This window comes from Theropithecus gelada, chromosome 5 (assembly GCF_003255815.1).
Source record: "Theropithecus gelada isolate Dixy chromosome 5, Tgel_1.0, whole genome shotgun sequence".
Classification (NCBI taxonomy): Eukaryota; Metazoa; Chordata; class Mammalia; order Primates; family Cercopithecidae; genus Theropithecus; species Theropithecus gelada.
In genome coordinates this window covers 99,937,737-99,962,728 of record NC_037672.1, presented here as the reverse complement: position 1 = coordinate 99,962,728, position 24,992 = coordinate 99,937,737, and the positions used below count along the sequence as shown (strand labels likewise).

The following is a 24,992-nucleotide window of genomic DNA, read 5'->3' as shown; positions in this document are numbered from 1 at the left end:
AAAAAAAAAAGGTTAATCTCAAAGAAAAATCTAATAGCTTTATTTTCCAATATGAAACATATGAATTGTCCATACATTTCTACTAGTAGAGTAAGGATTATGACAAAGTTAGAGCCTTGTTTGTTTTGTTTATGCTTCTCTTTGTGCCCAGAAGCTGCAGACTGAACTCGTAAGGGAACACAGAAAAATTTATTTTTTTCTGGAGGCCATCTCATGGGGAAGTCACAGGCAGAGTACTTGGATTATTTTATTATTTTAACAAACACTGCCACTATTAATCTTCAGAGTACTTTTCAATAATGACGGCTTTACAGTGCAATTGTTATATATGTTAACATTTAATTTCTTCCTCAGTTTGCTGGCAACAAAAAATATTATATATACGTATTTGTAACTAATATAATTATATTTAATTTGTAACTAATATAATTATATTTAATATATATTAGTTACAAATACATATTTATACATATGTATCATTATATTTAATGTACATATTAGTTACAAATATGTATATATATAACCTTTTTGGTTGTTGTCATATCTATATTTGTAACCAATATATATCAGTATATTTAATATACACATTAGTTACATATATACATGTAACTAACTTTTAAATTAATTTTTAAACTTGAATGTTTGTTGTGAGTGATGTGAGGGGAGATCAGGGTCAGATCCAGAACTAAGTGGCAGCAAAGCAGACTGAACTGAAGTGAGCAGCACTCAATAAAATGGTTATTTTCCCACAGGACTGCCTTAGGGCTCCTGGGGGCACAATGACACTAGGACAGGGAGTATTGGCATTTTGCTCTTTTCTAGTCTAAATGGTATATTTCATTAAAAAAAATTGTGCCCACAAAAAATAAATGGTTCAATTCAGAAATTCAAGGCCAACTTTTAAAAAATGCTACAACTGAAAAATAATGAACAAACTCTGCCAGGATGAGGCCCCAGCTTCTACAGTGTTGCAAAAATCATTAAAGTATGAAAGTGGAAAGTACAGTAAAACCTGCAAACTGGCTGCTTGTTCCTGAGGTTTGCCATCTAGTAACTTTTAACATTCACAGATTTATGGGTGATAGGTGTTTAATTCCAAAGGTAACAACAAAATAACATATTTTGTTTTAACGTTTTAGTTGATTAATTTAGATAAGCGTTAACAATTCTTAGGCTACCAAACAGTGCTTGTGGCATTGTTTCTTTTTTGGAGGTATTAGTATTTGACATTTCAGTTTCAATGGACTGTACAGAAATTCTAATTTCACCAAAAAGTTACATTTTTCAATTTTACAAGCACCTTTTATAATTCCAATTACTTTATTATCTTGCTCTGGTGCCTCTAAAACTTTGAAACTAAAAGGCATTTTTCTTTCTAGTTTATAAATGCCTCTTTCAGAATGAAATGTTCCCCTTTTGGAAGGCGCCAGGTACTTTTTAATAAATTATTTGTTCTAGTAAACTTCAAGTGGTCTTTAGATAAGATTTCTATAATATCTAGGACTCAAGGACTATTTTGGGTTCATTTCTTTCCAGAAGGCAAAGCAAAATAATGTAATTTTTGTTCCTTATAGAAGATGGCTGTCCATTTAAAAAAACAACATAATTTTGCAACAACTTCATGTCCCTCATTCATTAAACAGTTACTGATTGCTTACTATGTACCAACAAGTACAATGTTAAGCATCAGCTATTTCTCATCAGTATTGATTAGATATTGTTTCTTTTTAGTTGAACTAGAGAATTTGATTCTCTCAAACAGCTTTTCCTTTCTTTTTATTTCATGTTTTAAATAATTTTGGCTAGTTTAAAGAATAAGCCATGTAGAATATATAAATTCTTTTTTAAAGCTTAAGCAGTCAAAATTTTTCACAGTTTAAACTAATAGGATCCATAGATGAATTCAAATCTGTTGATATCTACTGAAGGCATGGGTCAAAAGAGAAGCTATTTTAGGGTTTCTGGATTAATGGTGAAAGATGAATGAAAAATAATAAGGCAATTTGTAATGGATAATTAAACCAAATATATCATTATTCTAATTTCAAAAACAGGCAATAAATTAAAGCAGATGAAATTTGTATTATTGATAATTAAATCTGTATTAGTTACTACAGAAAATATGAGGGAATAAAAATTGTTTTCTTTTTAAAATGTAAAATGTACTATTTTTATTATCAGTACTCGAAATTAAACAAATATTTTCATCCATAATCTATCCTCTGAGATTTCTATAATCTTTAACAAATTGCATCTTATGTGACTCTTATTTTATACAGAACTGTCAGGCTTTAAATTATTTGAGGTGAAGCAATGCAATTTGCACAACTTATTTTCTAAACTGTTGGCTGATCTTCAAGGCCAGGTCAACAACCTCCGGAAATGTAAAAGACAGTATATTAATTTGCACCCAGGAACAACCTCTAATACAGCAGAGACCAAAAGTATGAAGCAATTTCATCATCATTAAAAGAATGTTAACTACTTTTTTCTCTTTTTTTCTTCTAAAAGTGAGGCACTGGATACTAATTAATGAAATATTACAAAGATAAAAGGCTTGGTTATGTTACCAGAACTATTAACTGTACCAAATTATGTGGTTTCAAATATTAATCTTTTTTGATTAAAAAAAATTCACAGTCAAGGAGCCAAATTGACTTGCAGGACTATGCCAAAATGTTCAAACCTTTCTCCCTGAGGCTGAGTACCTTCAGTTCTTCCAAACTCTCTGTCTCCAAAGTAGTGACAGAATTCAAAGAGATATCATATGCTCTTGATGGTTTATTGCTCACCTCTAAGAACACTGCAAGTGAGTTCAATATTCATGGGAAGTGCAAGAGTGCAAATGAGAACTAATTCCCAAAAAGCAGAGTAAATTGCTCCAGTATGGTCTACTGGTTACCAAGACGTAGTCATCAATTAACGCTGATTAGACACAAATGTAGATGTAGGAGCAGCATATCTTAACATATCCTCTGGCACTAACTTCTATTTTGCCTTCTCCTTCTCTTCTAATATAACAATCCCACTACTGTAGACAATTCACATTGTAAACAGAAAACCAAGAGACCAACCGAATAAGACAAACTTCCTACTAAAAGTAAAAAAGTTAATGAGAAATTTTGCATAGCCATTCATTCATAGACATCCATTCCTGTTAATGTGATTTCTGATCAATCTGTGGACTAGAAGCGCATAATCTGAGTATTTACTCTATTGGTTATACAACAGTACTGTGCATTTCCAGATACACTTCCTACTGCAGTCAATTCTATGCTCAGAAGAGCACATCTATTAAGACCTGAAGATGAAAAAGATGACATTTTTGGGTACTTCATGAAAAATCCATACAGCAACTCAGACATAATTATTTTATTATTTGAAAATATCGACTACTTTTCTTACTTCTCCCAAGTTCAAACCAATTGAAGGTTATGAAGTAACCACTTCCCCCCAGAAGCCAGAACTTTCACCTCTTCTGAAGAGAGAAATACCTCTCATAAATTAGGTAAAAATAAGGTCTTGCTGATGGAATGATAGTCCAACATTCATGTAGCTGCCAATTCCCTATCTAGACCTCGTATCTACCACAATGAGCAATCCCTGAAAGTCAAGGTAGTAACTTACTTAATCAATTATCTGCAAGTCTAAAAGTGTAGCTAAAACAACCTACACAAATAATTAGTTTCTCAGACTACTTCAATTTGTTTCCAGGAACAGTAACAACAGAAATGTAAGGAATATGATCACTAAATCTAAAATTCTTCCTAATTCAAGATTAATTGTGCTTTAATCAACTCAGTCATCACAGATCTTGTTTAAGAGGTAGAGTAAAAAGGAAGTGCAAAGATCAAAGCAATGCTTACAAAGGGGAAGGACTATTTTTGTATGTATACCCCAGTATTTACTATCTGGGTTTGAAAAACAGGGGCATTTACTCAGCACAAGTGAGTGCCAACGACGAATGTAAAAATGAAATTTCAGAAAAAAAGATAAAAGATTTTCAAATCACCACCAACCCCAAAACGATTATACTATTTTCCTTAAAAAGTGTCAAAGAGTTTAGAAGTGGTTTGCTTTTCACTGCAAGCAGCTTTTCGGTTCCAGTATTAAATGTACATAAAACGTGTGTTCCTTTGTGTTCAAGTTTGTCCAGTAGGTTGCAGACCAGGAAGACATTTTATCTAAACAAGCAGGGGAGGGCATTTAGGAATTGCAGGTGTATCAATATGGATGAATAATCTCAGATTCCCAGTCTCCATTCATCGTATATGTTCTTTTCATTTCAGCAATTCAATTAAATCATGAACGTAAAATTCTACAGGAAATAAATCTTTTCATTTCCTGTCTTCCCAAGTTTATAAATTGAAAAAAGTACACTGCTTCAAATTTAAATACATACATTTAAACACGTAATTCCCATAGTGCCTCAAGCAGTAAAAGGATTCATCTCTAGAAAGCACAATATTAAAATCAGAAAAACAACATACTTCAATTTTAAGTTTCCCTTTTAAAGTTTTAACAAACACGAATGCAGTTTAAACTGCTTGACAATATTCAGTTGTGGGATTCTGCTAGAAGAAAATTATTGAACATCTTGACCCTAACCTTTAGTATTTACTAAAGATCACCAGTGTGTAGAATATTTTGATGCCAGAGTTATTAAATGTTTTAGTAATACCATAAGCATTTTTTCAGATTATAAGCTTTATAACAAAATCTTTGAGTTAAATATGGTTATTTCATAAACTGTAATGCTGAAAACCTCTACTTAACAAAGTCCATGAAAATGTCTCAAATCTTGATAATTAAATCCTGTATCATTAAGTCCCATTTCAGTTTCAGGATAGACCAGTAAGTCAGGGCAAACATTCCATGGTGTCTGTTTTTTAAGGACCATAGAAAAACTTACATTTAGGATAGGCTTTGTTTTTACATTATTTTTGTTTCAGAAGTCATGCATAATGCATGATGGCACTGTCCAAGAATTTTACATAATCAAGTCTAAAAAGTGCTCTAAGTATCCAACTAGGTAATTTATTTTCTCTCTCAAATGCCAGGCCCCAGAGGATCAGAATCAAGTCCTATAGCAGGTGACTATATCGTGTGTGTGTGTGTGTGTGTGTGTGTGTGTGTGTGTGTGTGTGTGTACGGAGGGGGGGGGGGAGGGAGAGAAAAAGAGACAGAGAGAGGGCCAGGCTTCTTTTAGAAGTAGGAGAGGGATGAATAGACTCTCCTATTCAATTCTGGGGAGCTGGAGAGGGCTTTCCCTGCTAGGAGGACTGACAAGCACTTCTTCTTTCATTTCATGGAACGCCCTTAGGTGAAATCTGGTTCTGCACTGCACCAACCACCTTCCCTCTCTCCTCCGCGCCGCAGCGCACCTCAACCTTCTCACTATCCCCCAGCTGGGGCTGGGGTTGGGGGATTTTAAAAGTTTGTAAGAGTTCCCCTTCGATTCGCGTTCCCACCCCGCGGAGGGACGTGAAGAGAAATGAGCGCCGGGCAGCCACGGCCCTTCGGCCGAGTAGCCCCTGCGAGGTCCGGATGTGCCTTACCCCGCTGTCGCCAATCCCATGTGCCTCTCACTACTGTCAACCTCCTCCCACGGTCTAGCCCAGCGGTTAGCGCAGGAATGAGGAAGTCCGAGTGGGGCTGGAGGGGGTGCGGAGAGCTGGATGGCGGGACTCGAGCCACGCGTCCCCTGCCGGGCCCCCACTCGCCCGAGTTTGGCTTACCCTGGTGGCGAGTCCGCGTTCGGCCTCCTGGCGCGGGTCTCTCCCTCCTGGGCGGCGCGGGCCTGCGGGCTGGAGAGGGAAGAGGCGGTGGCCGGCCGGAGCCCGAGCGGGCCCGGGTGCGGGTCGGGGCGAGCGGTAGCGCGGCGGGGCCGGGCCAGGCCAGTCAGCGCCGCGCCATGTCCGCAGCGCGGGCGGAGGGAAGCGCAGGGCGCGCGGTGGCCGGGCGGCGGCGCCGCCTTACTGGCCGGGCGGCTGCGGCCTCGGCGGCGCTGGGCTCCGGGAGCGGGGCCGGCAGCTGCGTGCAGGCCGAGGGCGGCGGCGGCTGGCGGCCCGACCGACGGGAAGGGCAGGGGAAGCTGTCAGCGCGTCGCCGGGCCGCTCCGGTGGCGAAACCTCCTCTTCCTGCCCCGGCTCGCTGGTGCACTTCTCTCTCTTTCTCTCTCGCTCACTCTCTCACTTCCTGGCTGGAAATTCCCACTGACGTCGAGAGAGCATACAGACAGACGGACACACGCGCGCACGCAGCGGGGGCGGGAGGTGGGGTCGCTGCCGGGGGTGGGGGAAGCCCGCACTTTTGGGGGCCGTGCGCCCCCGGCCCGGCCTGGTTGCTCGGTTGGGCTCCCGCCCCTCGGGGCCGCTTCGGGGCGCCGGGCGAGGGGCGCGCGTCAGGCGGCCTGGACGCCGGGATCCCCGGCGTGACTCTGGCTTCCTAGCCGGGCGCTCCCAAATCCCGAGGGCTGGAGCCGGTAGGGACGCCCCCAGGAAGCGCCAGCCGGGCCCAGCGGTCCGGGAACACAGGCGGCGCGGAGGCGGCGGCGGTGCCGCTGATAGAGTCATGCGGTCCATAGCCCCTAAGGGCAGGCCCGAGCAGCTGGAGGGTCGGCATGGATCCAAGCATGCCAGATATAAAAATAAAGCTCATCTGTATATTCCATTTAAATGTGTCTAAGTTACATTCAGATCTCTTCACAGATTAAACTAGAATTTCGTTATCATAACCGACTTGTGTCCAGTAAAGTATAACCCTCTACTGGTTTTTGGTGCGGTCTTAAATATCCTCGTTATAGGGCAGTTACTCAATATTCATCTACAAGGCATTGTTAGGCCTTTATGATAATTACTGTGGACAGAATTATAGTGATGGTGGTAGCAATGGTTTTGGTTTACAGCTCATAAAATACTGATCTGGCAGAGGGGAGTTTTCTTTTTCTCTGAAGAGACCGCTACTGGCACCCATTGACAGGCCTGCCAGTGACCACCGTTCACTGGCATCTGAGCTGCTTTAGTGCTGGGCGCTGTACTAGGCACAGGCTGGGGATACCTTGGGGTGCATTACCTCCCCACATAAGAAATCTTGAGCTGAAACATATATTTTAGAGCTCATGGTTTCACTAGTGGGTCGAGTGACAACTGAAAGCTTAGCTTTAAAACATCAGTAATCAGGTCCTTACCAGGCAATATTGCAGTGGCATTTAGATTCCTTATAGCATGTTCATCCTAGTCTTTTTGTGCCCACTCTCCGTCCTCCTCCTCCACTAGGTTATAAAAACCTTCTTGGTGGAGTGTTTTTCTGGCAAAAACAAAAAACAAAACAAAACAAACAAAAAAACCACACATACGCGCACAACCAAAAGTAAAAACAGAGATTCATTTGATTGCCTATGACTGGAGCCTCTGGGGCGACCTTGGAGGCACCCAACAGTTGACCTTTAAGCGATCTCATTTAGCTCCTGGAGGCTGAGCAGGTGGAATTCAGAGGATCCATAAAGACTGAACACAACGACTTTTTAAGAAATTCTGTGGGCCGAGTGCGGTGGCTCACGCCTGTCATCCCAGCACTTTGGGATGCCGAGGCAGGTGGATCACCTGAGGTCAGGAGTTGGAGACCAGCCTGACCAATATGGGGAAACCCCGTCTCTACTAAAAATACAAAAAATTAGCCGGGCTTGGTGGCAGGCGCCTGTAATCCCAGCTACTTGGGAGGCTGAGGCAGGAGAATCGCTTGAACACCGGAGGCAGAGGTTGCAGTGAGCCGAGATTGTGCTACTGCACTCCAGCCTGGGCGAGACCGAGCGAGACTCCGTCTCAAAAAGAAAGAAAGAAATTCTGTGTTGTTATTTATGGGACAGATTAGAAATTATGCCAATACTATAGGAGATTGAAATATAGTTTATGTAAAATGATTTTTGCCAGTGACATGAGTAAGAAGTCTGCAAGTTCCCATGAAACAAAGTGTAAGGGGAGTGGGTTTTCCCCCACTTTGGGAGGTATGAGCATACACGCTCTACTTTTCATTCTGCAAGGAGTGGCAGCCCCATTACCAAAAGATAGGTAAATAGAATTGTTATAAGAGTAGAGCCAGTGTGACATATTTGGGGGTAAAAAATGAAGAGTGTTAATTACTGAAAGGGATTAAATCAGACTCCAAACTCAAAATGATTCCATAAAATGAACTTAAAATTGAGGGTAGGGTGTTGAGCAGGCATGTTAGTTTCCTGGGGCTGCTGTAAAAAGTTACCACCGGCTGAATGACTTACAATGGGAATTTATTCTGTCACAGTCCTGGAGCCTAAAATTCTGAACTCAAGGTGCCATCAAGGCCATGCTCCCTTGAAGACTCTAGGGAGGAATCCTTTGCCTCCTCCTAGCTTCTGGTGGCTCCAGCAATCCTTGCCATTCTTGGCTTAGGTGCAACACTTCATTCTGTGCCTACATGGTCACATGGTCTCCTTCCCTGTGTTTCCTTTGTGTCGCTATATTCAAATCTCCCTCACCTTTCTTTTATGAAGACACCAGTCATTGGATTTAGAGCCCACCCCAATCCAGTATTACCTCATCTTAACTTGATAACATTTGCAAAGATCGTAGTTCCAAATAAACTCATGTTCACGGGTACCTGTGGTTAGGACTTGAACATACGTTTTGGGGGGATGTAATTCCATGCAGCACAGCAGATAAAACTGTAAAAGCCTTCAGTTTACTCTTTTTGGCTCGCTGATTAACCCTCCTCCGTTCCTGCTTTGTTACCCAACATTTTCTCTATACTCTGTACAAACCTGCTTCCAGGAATATTTCTTACAAATTCATCCATCCTAAAGTGTCAGAAGGTATTTACCATTATCAGGCTACGAAGAGAAAAAAAATGCCTCAATGTGGAATTTCAGGCTTCAATATTGTCTAAAAGACAAGTTATACTGTGTTTGTCACTTGTCTTAGTTCATTTGTGTTGCTATGGCAGAATACCCAAGACTGGGTAGTTTATAATGAAAAGAGGTTTATTAGGCTCACAGTCTGCAGACTGTACAAGAAGCATGTCACCAGCGTATGTGTCTGGTGAAGGCCTCAGGCTGCTTCCACTCAATGGAAGGCAAAGGCGGGTGGTGTGTGCAAAGATCATATGGCGAGAGAGAGGGGAGACGTGCCAAACTTTTTAGCAACCAGCTCTCATAGGAACGAATACAGTGAGAACTCAGTCATCCTCTCCTCCTTGCAGGGAAAAGCATCAATCTATTTGTGAGGGATCCACCCCCATGACCCAAACATCTCCCATTAGGCCCTACCTCCAAAATTGGGGTCACATTTCAACATGAGGTTTAGAGGGGACAAATAAACCATAGCATCACTAAATCATTGAAACTACACAAATTTTCCTTCTCATGAAACTATGTTGGAAATGCCAGTGTGCAGAGAATTCTGAGGTCAAGATCTGTGTAGTGCGTTCATTGGCAATGAGAACATAGGAAAAGTGTGTCTTCTTTTTAATTGCCTTTGAGTAAAGGTGACATAACACTTCTGCCCACATTCCATGGCCCCACTTAGATGCTAGGGAGCAGAGAAATACAGGTCTTCTGGTTGCTTAGGAGGTGGAAGTAGGTCGGCTAAGCATATGGTTAATATCTGCTATACATGTATTCATGTATTTGGTTTTCAGTCATATAAAGTGGATCATCATTATAATGCCCATCTTTACAGATGAAAAGTTGAATAATTTTCCTAAGGTTTCATAATTAGTAAATAGTAGGAGAGTCAGGATTTGAACCTAATAGATTTGGCTCCAGTGTGCATGATATTAACCACCACACTAAACTATTATCCAATGATATAAAAAGGAGCATGTAAGAGATTTTTAGAAGATCAGATCAACAGGACCTGGTTGTAGACTATATATGCAGTTTGAGTAGAGGAAGACTCTAGATAGCTCTGAGTTTTCTAGTCTGAGTGATTAGTAACATCGTAACTGGGAAAAAATTTGTGGGAATGTAATGTCCATTCCCACATGCCGAACATACATGTAATATGTAAACATACATATTTTAGACATGTTCAGAATGACAGATTCCGTGACATGTCCATATGGAAACAGCTAATAAATATGCAATTGAAAACTCAAGGCTGATGCTCTGAGAGACATGGCGTTGGAGATGGAAATAGAGAACTGCAAAGATGCGATAGTTGTCAGGAGCATGTTTCTAAAACATTAGTGGTCAAAGAGGAGACAAGGGGCTAAGTACAGGAATTTGATGAATGACTTTATTTCTGGAGTTGCTATGAGAGAGAGAGATGCTTAAGAACTCCTGAGGTGCCATCAAAAGTGGGAGGAAAGCTCAGAAAGCCAGAGAAGAGAGAGTTTAAAGGGTGTGAGAGCTCTCAACGGTGTCAGATACTGCAGACAGTTCCTAAAGGATGGAGAGGGGAAGAGACCATTGACTTTGGGAATTATAAAATCCTAAGCCTGGCCTCTGGGCATGGCTGTGCAGCCAAGGGCAGAAGCCAGTCTGTCTTCTGTTCACTCGGCTCGCTCACTTAGAGGAAAAGGGAACTTTATTAATTCTCAAATAGCACTGATAGCAGTGGCTGTGGTCTTACATGACTTCTTCAGATCTATTTCAATGTAATGAGGAAAACCAAGAACCAGGAGACTGACAAGTGAGTGAGAAATGGGGAAACGAGGGCATAAATGCAAAAGAATCTCACCAAGAGGTTGGCGTGAGAGGGAAGGAAAGAGGAGTTAGTGTGATTCTTCATTTATTTGACTAACATTTATGGAGTGTCAGAGTTAATGAAAGTTTGGAAAGGTGGGGAGATAGTTTAACGAGTTAAGAGTAGAAAGATTAATGAGGGAGCCAGGAGCCAGAAGAAAAGAGACTGTGTGGAGCTCGTAATCTAGGTGAGGAGGCAGGAACAAATCTGCCTGTGTGAGATATGAGGAGGAAGAGTACAGAGAAGAGAGGCCCCAAGAAGAGGGGGAGGGTTAGGCTCTAATCATCAGCTGAGATGCACTAAACCAAAAATGAGAATAAGCCCTTAGAGAATGTGTTTGTTAGGGCTGCCAAAACAAAATATCTCAGACTAGGTGGCTTAAACAATAGAAATTTTTTTTATGGTTCTGGAGACTAGAAGTTCAAGAGCAACGTGTCGGCAGGGTTGGTTTACTTGGAGGCTTCTCTCCTTGGCTTGCAGATGACCACCTTCTCCGTGTCTTCATGTGGTTGTCCCTCTGTGTCCATGTCCAAATCATCTCGTCTTATAAGGACATCAGTCATATTAGATTAGGGCCCATCCCACTGTCCTCATTTTAACTTATATACCTCTTTAAAAACCCTATCTCAAAATCCAGTTACATTCTGAGGTGCTGGGGGTTAGGACTTCAGCATAGGAATAATTTCATTATTCAGCCCATAACAGAGAGGTATCTTTTAATTATTTCCGTGAAGGCATGAACATAGAGACTTAACTCATCCCAGTTGATCCAGGACTATCCTGCTTTTAGCACAGAGAGTCCCTCACCCAGGAAACCCTCAGTCTCTAGTAAACCAGGGTGATTGGTCATGCTATATGAAGCCGACAAAATTGTTCTGAGTGAAATAAGGCTAGTTATTGGACATGCCATTGAGACAGCTGACAATTACTTATTTTTATGGAGGAGGTTTGCTTCTGTCTTCTGAAAGGTTCTGTATCTGGCAGTCAAATCTATTCATGTGATGCTCTGACACTTTTACGTGTCTCTTTAATAAGATAAATATGGTTTTGCAAATATATAACTCCTGATAAGCTTTTGCAGAAATCTGAAATTTGAAATTATGTCATTTATTAATATATTAATAAACATAAGTTATTAATATTAATATGCTACATTTATTATATTAATAATTGTTACATGATCGTATTTTATAATTATTAATGTAATATAAAATTAATATTTATATAATACCAATTATTGTATCATTATTAATATTAATATAAAATAATTATATGCATCAATATATTATTGATTTATATATAAAACAATATATAATTTATAAGTTATACAATTATGTATTATATATAAATCAATATATAATTTATTATATACTGTATAACTATATTATATATTATATATCATATAACACTTTATATATTATATATTGATTTATGTATAAATTATATATTTCTATAATAAAATGATTATATTAATAATAGAATTAATATATATTAATATTAATGTTTTTACATATTAATATAATAAGCTTGGATTTTAGAAGCATGTTATATGGCTTCCTGGATCTCAAGATTTGATATTTCAACAGTTACATTCCTAGTCCATTATCTTTTGTAACATTTCTTCTCTTTCATTTTTCCTAGACTTGTTTTCTGGAATTTAAATTAGGAATATGTTAGATCTTCTCAATCTAACCTCTGTGTCTTTTAACATCTCTTATCTCTTTGGATTTCATTCTGGATAATTTCTTTAGATTTACCTTGTAGTTTATCAATTCTCTTTTCAGCTACATTTCATATGCTGTTTAATATGTCAACTGAATTATAAATAAGAAATTGCTTACATTTCTTGAAACAATCTCTGGAAATTATTTGAACCTTAGGTTAAAATTGAGTAAGGAATATTTGTGCTTCTTTTTGCCTGTTATCTGGGTATACTATTAACTTGGAAAAACCTTAAATAAAATTTTTTACTTGTACGCTTTTGATCATCACATATAGTGTAAGTGGTTATGAATTCATTTCTTCTTTTTCTGCCCAGTGACAAGGGCTAGATAGGCAGTGCTATGGTTTGAACATGTCCCCCAAAGTTCCTGTGTTGGGACTTAATTCCCCATTCAACAGTGTTGAGAGGTGAGACCTTTGAGAGGTGATTGGGTCATGAGGTCTCTACCCCCATAAATGGATGAATGCCATTATTGTAGGAGTAGGTTACTTTCTCTCTTGGGTATCTGCTCTTTTGCTCTTCTGCCTTTCGCTACGGGATGATGCAGCAAGTAGTCTTTCACAAGATGCTAGCACCTTGATATTGGACTTCCCAGCCTCCAGAACTGTGAGATACAAATTTCTTCATTATAAATTACCCAGTCTGTGGTTTTCTGTGATAGCAACACAAAACAGACTAAGGCAATTTCTCAGCTATTCCCTCCAGTTTTTCAGTTTTCGATATACTTAAATTCTTGAATTTCATGCCGGCTAAGCAGTATTTTTAAAAATGTGTTATATAGCATTTCAGTTATTTCTATTAGTTATTTCATTTTAGTTATTTCAATCAGGAAGGGCATACTGTCAGAAACACATGGAGTCATTACCTATTCTTAAAATGTATGTATTTTTTCATTCTAGCATCTATCATATATTTAACCAACTCCTAATCTTTAATTATATCTTCTTGAGTTAATTTATTACTTTTTAGAAAAGTTTTCACCTGGCTCTTCCAACAGTTCTATTTCAACAAAACACCTGTTTGAAGTGTTTATCTTTGTTTTCCTCTCTGGCTTGCTAGTACTACTAGGGCAAGTTATTATTTTCCATTTCCTGTTCAGACCTCAGGCTCTGTATACACTGACCTATAATTACAGGCCAAGTAGTTAGGGTCTTTTATGCAGTGGCAAACCTGCCAGGGGAAAGGTTTCTGCTTTTGTGGGCTGGCAGTAAACCAACTGGCAATCTGTCCACACCCAGCTGAAGCTTTAAAAAAAGTCTTTCTTCTCCCAGAGCTCCCTAGGTGCAAGGGAGAATGCTTGCCTAGCCTCAGGGGCTACGAGCAACTTCTCCATGAGTGCAGCGTTCCTCCATATGACCTGTCACTACCCAGATTAGTCTGACCTTCCTAAGAACACACATAAATAAGCCCATGTAATGCTTTCCTAAAGGCATTCATAGGTTTCCTCAGGCTGACTTTCACTGGAAGCCATAAAATTGAGACCTTTGTTTTAGGCCTCTCTATAACAGGGCCCTCCAGACTACCTAAAACAGAGAAGAGGAAGAGTATCTCTTTCCTTTCAGAGACCCTGGAGCCTGTGACCTCAAGTGACCCCTGTTTTAGATGCCCCTGCTTACGTACAGTAGCATTTTTTGCTGTTGGGGAAAGTAATTGAGAGGAGATTGAGAGGTTAAATTTGGGGACCTGGGTTCCATTACTTCCTTCTCCATATCTTCTCACAATGCTGTGAGTTACATGTCTACTTTTAGTGACAAGGAGGGTCTGTCTCATCTGGAAGACCTGAAATAGTAGTGCCAGATTATGGTTAGCTAAGAGTAAATTGGGGCACTGTTATCAAAAGAAGGAAGAAGGGAAGACAAAGAGTATAAACAGCAGATATCCCCTCTGTGTAGCACCTGTAAGGCTTATGCACAGTAGATATACATAGATATACTTCTCTGTTTTACTGATAGCCATATCAGTAGATGTACAGGTCAGTTTTTTACTGCATTTTCTTTGAAATAAGTAATATAATTAAATAACAGGAAGAGGGTTTTATTCCGATGGCATATTATAAATTATCAATATAATGCTGAGCATATACTTGTCTTGGTTAGGATGCTTTTCACTTAAGGTGAAAAGGTGTAAAATTATGACTCAAAATGACTTAACCATTATGGAATTTCATTAGGTCACGTCGTTGAAAATCTTTAGGTTTAATGCAATCAGAATTTTGACTCTCTTCCCTTCAGAGACATTTTCTTTTCTTCTGTCTCTGTGTTAACAGTTTCCTCATGCTGGCTTTTCTCTTGGTCAAAAGATGGCTTCCAGATATACTATGGACAACACACTTTCTTGTTGTAAGAGAGGGGGTTGAGGGAGCGGGGAGAGAGAGAGTTGTTTTTGATATATATATGCCCATGAGACCATCTCCATAATAAAGACAGCGACCATGTGTATCACCTGAAAAGTTTTCTCATGGCCCTCTGCAGTTTCTCATTTCCCTTCCTCACTCCTCCACATTCCTAAGCAACCACTGATTTGCTTTCCGTCATTATAGATTAGTTTGCATTTTCTAGAGTTTCATATAAATGGAAACATACAGTAGGTACTATTTTTTATCTGACTTCTTTCATTGAGCATGATTATCTTAAAATTCATCCACATTGTTGCATGTATCAGTCGTTAATTCCTTTTTATTGTTGAGTAGCATTCCATTGTATGAATAGTCACAATTTATTTATCCATTTTCCTGTTGATAGACATTTAGGTTGTTTCCAGTTTTGGGATATATTAATAAAACCACTAAAACATTTGTATGGAACTGTTTAACTTTATATAGACATATACTTTCTTTTCTCATGGGAAATACCTACGAGTGAAATGGCTAGATTATACACTTAGCATACATATAACTTTTTAAGAAACTGCAAACTGTTCTCCCAAAGAGTGTATTATTTTATATTCCCACTAGCAGCATATGAGAGTTCTCATATATTTCATATATTTGCAACACTTCATATATTTGCAACACTTGGTATGGTCAGTCTTTTTTATTTTAATCATCTCAATTGATATGTTCAATGGTATCTCATTGTGATTTACTTTGCTTTACCCTAATGTCTAATGATGATGGGCATCTGTTTATGTGCTTATTTGCCACTTGGTGAAATGCATGTTCAAATGTTTTGTTCACTTTTGGTGGATTTTTTATTTATTATTATTGAATTTTGAGAGTTCATTTTATATTCTGGATAAAAGTATTTTACCAGATATATGATTTGCAAATATATATTTTTAGCCTGTGGCTTGTCTTTTCATCCTTTTTTGCAGAGAAGGTTTTAAATTTGATGAAGTGGTATAATTTATCAGCTTTTTACTGCTTTGTGGTTTCAGTGTTGTATCCAAGCACTCTTTGCCTGACTCAAACTCACTAAGTTTTTCTCCTCTATTTTCTTCTAGAACTTTTGTAGTTTGAGGACTTAAATTCACGTCGATGATATATTTTGAGTTAAGTTTTGCGTATAATGGTGCAAGATATGGATTGAAGTTTTTCTTTTTAGAGTATTGATTTCCAACTGATCCAGCAGCCTTTGTTGGAAAAAAAAACAAACTCTCCTTTCTTCACTAAATTGCCTTTGCAAATTGTTAAAAATCAGTTGTCCATGGCACATGTATATATACATAACAAACCTGCACATTGTGCACATGTACCCTAGAACTTAAAGTATAATTTAAAAAAATCAGTTGTCTCTGTATGTCTGGACTCTATTTTGTTCCATTGATCTTTTCTCTATCTACATGATAATACCACACCTTTTTGATTACTTTATAGCTTTACAGTAAGTCTTGAAATCAGGGAGTGTTAGTCCTCCAACTTTGTTCACTTTTTCAAGGTTGTTTTGGCTATTCTAGGTCCTTTGCATTTCTGAGTTCATTTTAGAACTAGCTTGTCAATTTCTACAATAAGTATGTTAGGGTTTTGATTTGGATTGCATTAAATCTCCAGAACAACTTGGGAAGAACTGCTATCATAATAATGAGTTTTTTGTCTCATGAACAGGGTATGTGTCTCCATTTACTTAGACATTCTTTAATTTCTCATAGTTGTGTTGTATGTTTTTCTATATTTAGGACTTTCACATCTTTTGTCAGATTTATCCTTAAGTATTTACATTTTTAGTGCTATTTAAATAGTGTTTTAAAATTTTAATGTTTAGGCTGGGCACAGTGGTTCACGCCTGTAATCTCGGCACTTTGGGAGACTGAGGTGGGCAGATTACTTGAAATCAAGGGTTTGAGACCAGACTGGCCAATGCGGAGAAACCCTATCTTTACTAAAAAAAAAAAAAGAATCAAATATTGGCTGGGCATGGTGGTGTGCACCTGCAGTCCCAGCTACTTGGGAAGTTGAGGCAGGAGAATCACTTGAACCCGGGAGGCGGAGGTTGCAATGAGCCAAGATTACACCATTGCACTCCAGCCTGGGTAACAGAGTGAGACTCTGTCTCAGAAAAATAAAATAAAATTTTAATGTTTAATTTCAGTTTTTCATTGCTAATATATAGAAATACAATTGATTCTTATTTATGGATCTTGCATCTTGCTACTTTGATACATTTATTACTTTAGTAGGTTTTTTTTGTAAATTTGATTGGATCTTCTACCTAGATGATCATGTCATCTGTGAATAAAAATAGTTTTACTTCTTTTTTAACCTAGATGCTCTTTATTTCCTTTTCTTGCCTGATTGCGCTGGTTCAATAGATGTGACATCTATTGAACAAAAAAACCAAAGAACAGACATCTTTGTTTTATTCCCAATTTTAAAGGAAAAGCATTAAATCTTTTCCTATTAAGTATGATGTTTGATCTAAGTTTTTGTAGATGTCCTGTGTCAGATTAAGGGACTTATCTTCTATTTCAACTTTAGTGAGAATTTTTTTGAAAATATCATGAATGTGTTGGCTTTTGTCAAATATGTTTTCTGTCCTCAATTGATATGGTCATATTTTTTTTTGTAGTTTGTTAATATATTGAAATTCATTGATGTTTGAATGTCAAATGAATGCTGCATTCCTAGGATAAATCCCAGTTGTTATTCATATTATCCTTTTTATATATTGTTGAATTCAATTTGCCAAAATTTTGTAAAGCTCTTTTGCATCTATGTTTATTAAGGACACTTGTTGGTAGTTTTCTTTTCTTGTAATGTCTTTATCTGGCTTTGGCCTTAGGATAATGTTAGCATTTTAGAATGAATTGAAAAGTGTTCTCTCCTCTTAAATTAAAAAAATATTTTAATAGGTATTTGGGTAACAGGTGGGGTTTGGTTACATGGATAAGTTCTTTAGTGGTGATTTCTGAGATTTTGGTGCACCCATCACCCAAGCAGTGTACGCTGTACCCAATGTGTAGTCTTTTATCCTTCACCCCCACTTCCACCCTTCCCTCTGAGTCCCCAAATTCCATTGTATTATTTTTATGCCTTTGTGTCTTCATAGCTTAGCTCTCACTTATAAGTGAGAACATACAATGTTTAGTTTTCCATTCCTGAGTTATTTCACTTAGAATAATGGTCTCCAATTCCATCCAGGTTGCTACAAGTGCCATTATTTTGTTACCTTTTATGGTTGAGTAGCATTCCATTATCTATGTATGTATGTATGTATGTATGTATGTATGTATGTATGTGTCTGTCTATCTATCTATCTATCTATCTATCTATCTATCTATCTATATCTCACATTTTCTTTATCCATTTGTTGGTTGATGGGCATTTGAGCTGGTTCCTATTTTTGCAATTGTGAATTGTGCTGCTATAAACATGCATGTGCAAATGTCTTTTTCATATAACAACTTCTTTTTCTCTGGGTAGATACCCAGTAGTGAGATTGCTGGATCAGATGGTAGGACTACTTTTAGTTCTTTAAGGAATCTCCACACTGTTTTCCATAGTGATTTTACCAGTTTACATTCCCACCAGCAGTGTAAAAGTCTTCCCTTTTCAGCACATCCATGCCAACATCTATTATTTTTTGATTTTTGTGGCCATTCTTGCAGAAGTAAGGTGTTTCATATCTATTATGTTTTGATTTTTTTAATTGCAGCCATTCCTGCAGGAGTAAGTTGGTTTTGTATTGTGGTTTTGATTTGCATTTCCCTGATCATTAGTGATGCTGAGCATTTGTTCATATGTTTCTTGGCCATTTGTATATCTTCTTCCAATAATTGTCTATTCATGCCCTTAGCCCACTTTTTTATGGGATTATTTTTTTTTTTCTTACTGATTTGTTGGAGTTTTTTGTAGATTTTGGGTATTAGTCCTTTGTTGGATGCATAGTGTATTAGTTCATTCTCATGCGGCTATGCGGAAATACCCCAAACTAGGTAATTTTTAAAGGAAAGGGGTTTAATTAACTCACAGTTCTTCAGGGCTGAGGAGGCCTCAGGAAACTTATAATCATGGTGGAAGTGGAAACAAACACATCCTTTTTCACATGGCAGGATTAGATGGCGCCCTCCCACACTGAGGGTGGGTCTTCCTCTCCCAGTCCACTGACTCAAATGTTAATCTCCTTTGGCCAAACCCTCACAAACACACCCAGGAACAATACTTCAAATCCTTCATTTGAATCAAGTTGACATTCAATATTAATCATCACACACAGTTTGCAAATATTTTCTACCACCTATGGGTTGTCTGTTTACTCTGCTGATTATTCCTTTTTCTGTGCAGAAGCTTTTTAGTTTATTCTCATCTATTTATCTTTGTTTTTGTTGCATTTGCTTTTGGCTTCTTGGTCATGAAGTCTTTGCCTAAGCTAATGTCTAGAAAGGTTGTTCTGATGTTATCTTCCAGTATCTTATGTTTCACGTCTTAGATTTAAGTCTTTGATCCATCTTGAGTTGATTTTTATATAGGGTGACAGAAGAGAATCTGGATTCATTCTTCTACATGTGGTTTGCCAATTATCCCAGGACCATCTGTTGAATAGGTTGTCCTTTCCCCATTTTATGTTTTTGTTTGCTTTGCTGAAAATCAGTTGACTGTAAGTATTTGGTTTTATTTCTGGGTTTTGTATTCTGCTTCATTGGTCTACTGGCTTATTTTTATATCAGTGCCATGCTGTTTTGGTGACTGTGGACTTAGAGTATAGTTTGAAGTCAGGTAATGTGATGCCTCCAGATTTGTTCTTTTTGCTTAGTCTTGCTTTGGCTATGCAGGCTCTTTTTTGGGTTCCATATAAATTTTAGGATTTTTTTTTTTCTAATTCTGTGAAGAATGATTTTGTTATTTTTTTTATGGGAATTGCATTGAATCTGTAGATTGCTTTTGGCAGTTATTTTTCACAATATTGGTTCTACCCAATTATGAGCATGGGATGTATTTTCCATTTGTTTGTGCCATCTGTGATTTCTTTCTGCAGTGTTTTGTAGTTTTCCTTGTAGAGGTCTTTCACATCCTTGGTTAGGTATATTACTAAGTATTTTATTTTATTTTTACAGGTATTGTAAAAGGAATTGAGTTCTTGATGTGATTCTCAGCTTGGTTGCTGTTGGTGTATAGCAGTGCTACTGATTTGTACACATTGATTTTGTATCCTGAAACTTTACTGAATTTATTTATCAGATCTAGGAGCTTTTTGGATGCATCTTTAGGGTTTTCTAGGTATGTGATTATATCATTGGTGAACAGCAACAATTTGACTTCCTCTTTACTGATTTGGATGCCCATTCTTTCTTTCTCTTCTCTGACTGCTCTGGCTAGGATTTCCACTGCTATGTTGAATACAAGTGGTGAAAGTAGGCATCCTTGTCTTGTTCCAGTTCTCAGGGGGAATGCTTTAAACTTTTCCCCGTTCAGTATAATGTTGGCTGTGGGGACTTTTGTCACCTTAAGGTATATTCCTTCTGTGCCGATTTTGCTGAGGGTTTTAATCATAAAGGGATGCTGGCTTTTGTCAGTTTTTTTCTGCATCTATTGAGATGGTCATGCAATTTTTGTTCTTTATTCTGTTCATGTGGTGTATCACATTTTTTGACTTGCTTATGTTAAACCATCCCTGAATCCCTTGTATGAAAACCACTTGATTATGGTGAATTGTCTTTCATGTCCTTGGTTAGGTATATTCCTAAGTATTTTATTTTATTTTTACTGATATTATAAAAGTAATGTCTTTTTGATATGCTGTTGGATTCGGTTCACTAGTATTTTGTTGAGGATTTTTGCATCTATGTTCATCAGGAATGTTGCTCTGTAGCTTTCCTTTTTTTTTGTTATGTCCTTTGCTGGTTTTGGTGTTAGGATAATACTGGCTTCATAGGAAGATTTATGAAAGATTCCCTCTTTTTCTATCTTTTGGAATAGTTTGAATAAAATTGGTACCAATTCTTATTTGACTTTCTGATAGAATTCACTTGTAAATCTAACTGGTCCTGGACCGTTTTTTGTTGGTAATTTTTTGTTGTTGTTGTTGTTACCATTTCAATCTCACTGCTTCTTATTGATCTGTTCAGAGTTTATATATCTTCCTGGCTTAATCTAGGAGCATGCATTTCCAGGAATTTATCCATCTCTTCTAGTTTGTGCACATAAAGGTGTTCATAGTAACCCTGAATTACCTTTTGTATTTCTGTGGTATCTGTTGTGATATCTCTCATTTCGTTTCTCATTGAGCTTATTTGGATCTTCTTTTATTGGTTAATCTCACTAATGGTGTATGAATTTTGTTTATCTATTCAAATAAACAGCTTTTTGTTTCATTTACGTTTTGCATTTTTTGTTTCAATTTCATTAAGTTCTGCTCAGATCTTAGTTATTTTTTTTTTCTTCTGTTGGGTTTGGGTTTGGTTTGTTTGGTTTATTCTTGTTTCTCTTGCTCTTTGAGATGTGAACTTAGATTGTCTATTTGTGCTCTTTCAGGATTTTTGATGTAGGCATTTAATGCTATGAACTTTCCTCTTAGCACTGCTTCTGCTGTATCCCAGAGGATTTAACAGGTTGTGTCACTATTATTGTTCAAAGAATTTTTTATTTTCCATCTTGACTTCATTGTTTACCCAAAGAACCTTCAGGAGGAAATTATTTAATTTCTATATATTTGTTTAGTGTTGAGGGTTCTTTTTGGAGTTAATTTCCAATTTAATTTCACTGTGATATGAGAGAGTACTTGATACAATTTTGATTTTCTTAACGTTATTGAGACTTGTTTTGTGGCCTATCATATCATCTGTCTTGGAGAATGTTCCATGTGTGGATGAATAGAACATATATTCTGCAGTTGCTGGGTAGAATGTTCTGTAAATATCTGTTAAGTCCATTTGTTCTGGGTTATACTTTAACTCTGTTGTTTCTTTGTTGACTTTTGTCTTGATCACCTATTCAGTGGTGTCAGTGGAGTATTAAAGTCCCCCACTATTATTGTGTTGCTGTCTAATTTCTTAGGTCTAGTAGTAATTGTTTTATTAAATTTGGAGCTTCAGTGTTGGGTGAATATATATTTAGGATTGTGATATTTTCCTGCTGGACTAGTTCTCTTATCATTATAAAATGTTCCTCTTAAACATGAGAATTATTGTATTCCCCATTCCTTTTTCCCTCCTTTTGACTCCTTCTTTCCTCCCTCTGTCCTCCCCTCCCATTTTCTTTTTCTTAAAAAAATTATTATACTTTAAGTTCTAGGATACCTGTGCACAGCGTGCAGGTTTGATACATAGGTATACATATGCCATGTTGGTTTGATGCACCCATCAACTCATCATTTACATTAATTATTTCTCCTAATGCTGTCCTTCCCCAAACCCCCATCTCCCGACAGGCCCTGGTGTGTGATGTTCCCTGCCCTGTGTCCAAGTGATCTCATTTTTCAGTTCCCACTGATGAGTGAGAACATGCAGTGTTTGGTTTTCTGTCCTTGTCATAGTTTGCTGAGAATGATTTCCAGCTTGATTAATGTCACTGCAAAGGACATGAACTCATCCTTTTTTATGGATGCGTATATTCCATGGTGTATATGTGCCACATTTTCTTAATCCAGTCTATCATTGATGGACATTTTGGTTGATTCCAAGTCTTTGCTACTGTGAATAGTGTCACAATAAACACACATGTGCATGTGTCTTTATAGCAGCGTGATTTACAATCCTTTGGGTATATACGCAGTAATGAGATTGCTGGGTCAAATGGTATTTCTAGTTCTAGATCCTTGAGGGATCGCCACACTGTCTTCCACAATGGTTGAACTAATGTACACTTCACCAACAGTGTAAAAGCATTCCTATTTCTCCACATCCTCTCCAGCATCTGTTGTTTCCTAACTTTTTAATGATCACCATTCTAACTGGTGTGAGATGGTATCTCATTGCGGTTTTGATTTGCATTTCTCTGATGGCCAGTGATGATGAGCATTTTTTCATGTGTCTGTTGGCTGCATAGATGTCTTCTTTTGAGAAGTATCTGTTCATATCCTTTGCCCACTTTTTGATGGGGTTGTTTTTTTCTCGTAAATTTGTTTGAATTCTCTGTAGATTCTGGATGTTAGGCCTTTGTCAGATGGGTAGATTGCAAAAATTTTCTTCCATTCTGTAGGTTACCTATTCACTCTGATGGTAGTTTCTTTTGCTGTGCAGAAGCTCTTTAGTTTAATTAGATCCCATTTGTCTATTTTGGCTTTTGTTGCCATTGCTTTTGGTGTTTTAGTCATGAAGTTCTTGCCCATGCCTGTGGCCGGAATGGTGTTGCCTAGGTTTTCTTCCAGGGTTTTTATGGTTTTGGTTCTAACATTTAAGTCTTTAATCAATCTTGAATTAATTTTTGTATAAGGTGTAAGGAAGGGATCCAGTTTCAGCTTTCTATGTATAGCTAGCCAGTTTTCTCAGCACCATCTATTAAGTATAGAATCTTTTCCTCATACCTTGTTTTTGTCAGGTTTGTCAAAGATCAGATGGTTGTAGATGTGTAGCATTATTTCTGAGGCCTCTGTTCTGTTCCATTGATCTACATATCTGTTTTGGCACCAGGACCATGCTGTTTTGGTTACTGTAGCCTTGTAGTATAGTTTGAAGTCAGGTAGCATGATGCTCCAGCTTTGTTGTTTTGCCTTAGGATTGTATTGGCAATGCGGGCTCTTTTTTGGTTCCATATGAACTTTAAAGTAGGTTTTTCCAATTCTGTGAAGAAAGTCATTGGTAGTTCGATGGGGAAGGTATTGTATCTATAAATTAACTTGGGCAGTATGGCCATTTTCATGATGTTGATTCTTCCTATCCATGAGCATGGAATGTTCTTCCATTTGTTTGTGTCCTCTTTTATTTTGTTGAGTAGTGATTTGTTGTTTTCCTTGAAGAGGTCCTTCACATTCCTTGTAAGTTGGATTCCTAGGTATTTTATTCTCTTTGTAGCTATTGTGAATGGGAGTTCACTCATGATTTGGCTCTGTTTGTCTGTTATTGGCGTATAGTAACACTTGTGATTTTTCACATTGATTTTGTATCCTGAGACTTTGCTGGAGCTTAAGGACATTTTGGGCTGAGATGATGGGGTTTTCTAAATATACAATCATGTCATCTGCAAACAGGAACAGTTTGACTTCCTCTTTTCCTAATTGAATACCCTTTATTTCTTTCTCTTTCATGATCACTGTGGCCAGAATTTCCAACACTATGTTGAATAGGAGTGGTGAGAGAGGACATCCTTGTCTTGTGGCAGTTTCCAAAGGGACTGCTTCCAGTTTTTGCCCATTCAGTATGATATTGGCTGTGGGTCTGTCATAAATAGCTCTTATTACTTTGAGATACATTACATCAATACCTAGTTTATTGGGAATTTTTAGCATGAAGGGCTGTTGAATTTTATTGAAGGCCTTTTCTGCATCTATTGAGATAATCATGTGTTTTTTGTCATTGGTTCTGTTCATGTGATGGATTACGTTGATTGATTTGCATATGTTGAACCTGCCTTGCATCCCAGGGATGAAGCCAACCTGATCGTGGTGGATAAGTTTTTTGATGTGCTGCTGGATTCGGTTTGCCAGTATTTTATTGAGGATTTTCACATCGATGTTCATCAGGGATATTGGTCCGAAATTCTCTTTTTTTGTTATTGTGTCTCTGCCAGGCTTTGGTATCAGGATGATGTTGGACGCATAAAATGAGTTAGGGAAGATTCCTTCTTTTTCCATTGATTGGAATAGTTTCAGAAGGAATGGTACCAGCGCCTCTTTGTACCTCTGGTAGAATTCGGCTGTGAATCCATCTGGTCCTGGACTTTTTTTGGTTGGTAGGCTATTAATTATTGCCTCAATTTCAGAAACTGTTATTGGTCTATTCAGAGATTCAACTTATTGCTGGTTTAGTCTTGGGAGGGTGTATGTGTCTAGGAATTTATCCATTTCTTCTAGATTTTCTAGTTTATTTGCACAGAAGTGTTTATAGTATTCTCTGATGGTAGTTTGTGTTTCTGCAGGATTGGTGTTGATATCCCCTTTATCATTTTTTATTGTGTCTATCTGATTCTTCTCTCTTTTCTTCTTTATTAGTCTTGCTAGTGGTCTGTCAATTTTGTTGATCTT

General features: G+C 37.9%; 2 protein-coding genes across 4 annotated transcripts in view; one reads left to right on the top strand and one right to left on the bottom strand.

Annotated features, from left to right (window-relative positions):
- Positions 1–6,195, bottom strand: part of NFKB1 (nuclear factor kappa B subunit 1) — a 123,702-nt gene extending 117,507 nt beyond the window's left edge. For 2 of the 3 annotated variants that reach the window (XM_025385698.1, XM_025385699.1), the window contains exon 1: positions 5,739–6,195. The gene's annotated coding sequence lies outside the window, so the exon portion shown is untranslated. The remainder of the gene's footprint in view (positions 1–5,738) is intronic. The other variant, XM_025385697.1, reaches the window with a different exon arrangement.
- LOC112624349 (translation initiation factor IF-2-like) lies at positions 5,495–6,672 on the top strand. The gene has a single exon (XM_025384834.1). It carries the CDS (start codon positions 5,495–5,497, stop codon positions 6,449–6,451), a length of 957 nt encoding a protein of 318 aa, XP_025240619.1. The 3' UTR covers positions 6,452–6,672.
- Positions 6,673–24,992: the final 18,320 nt, after the last annotated feature.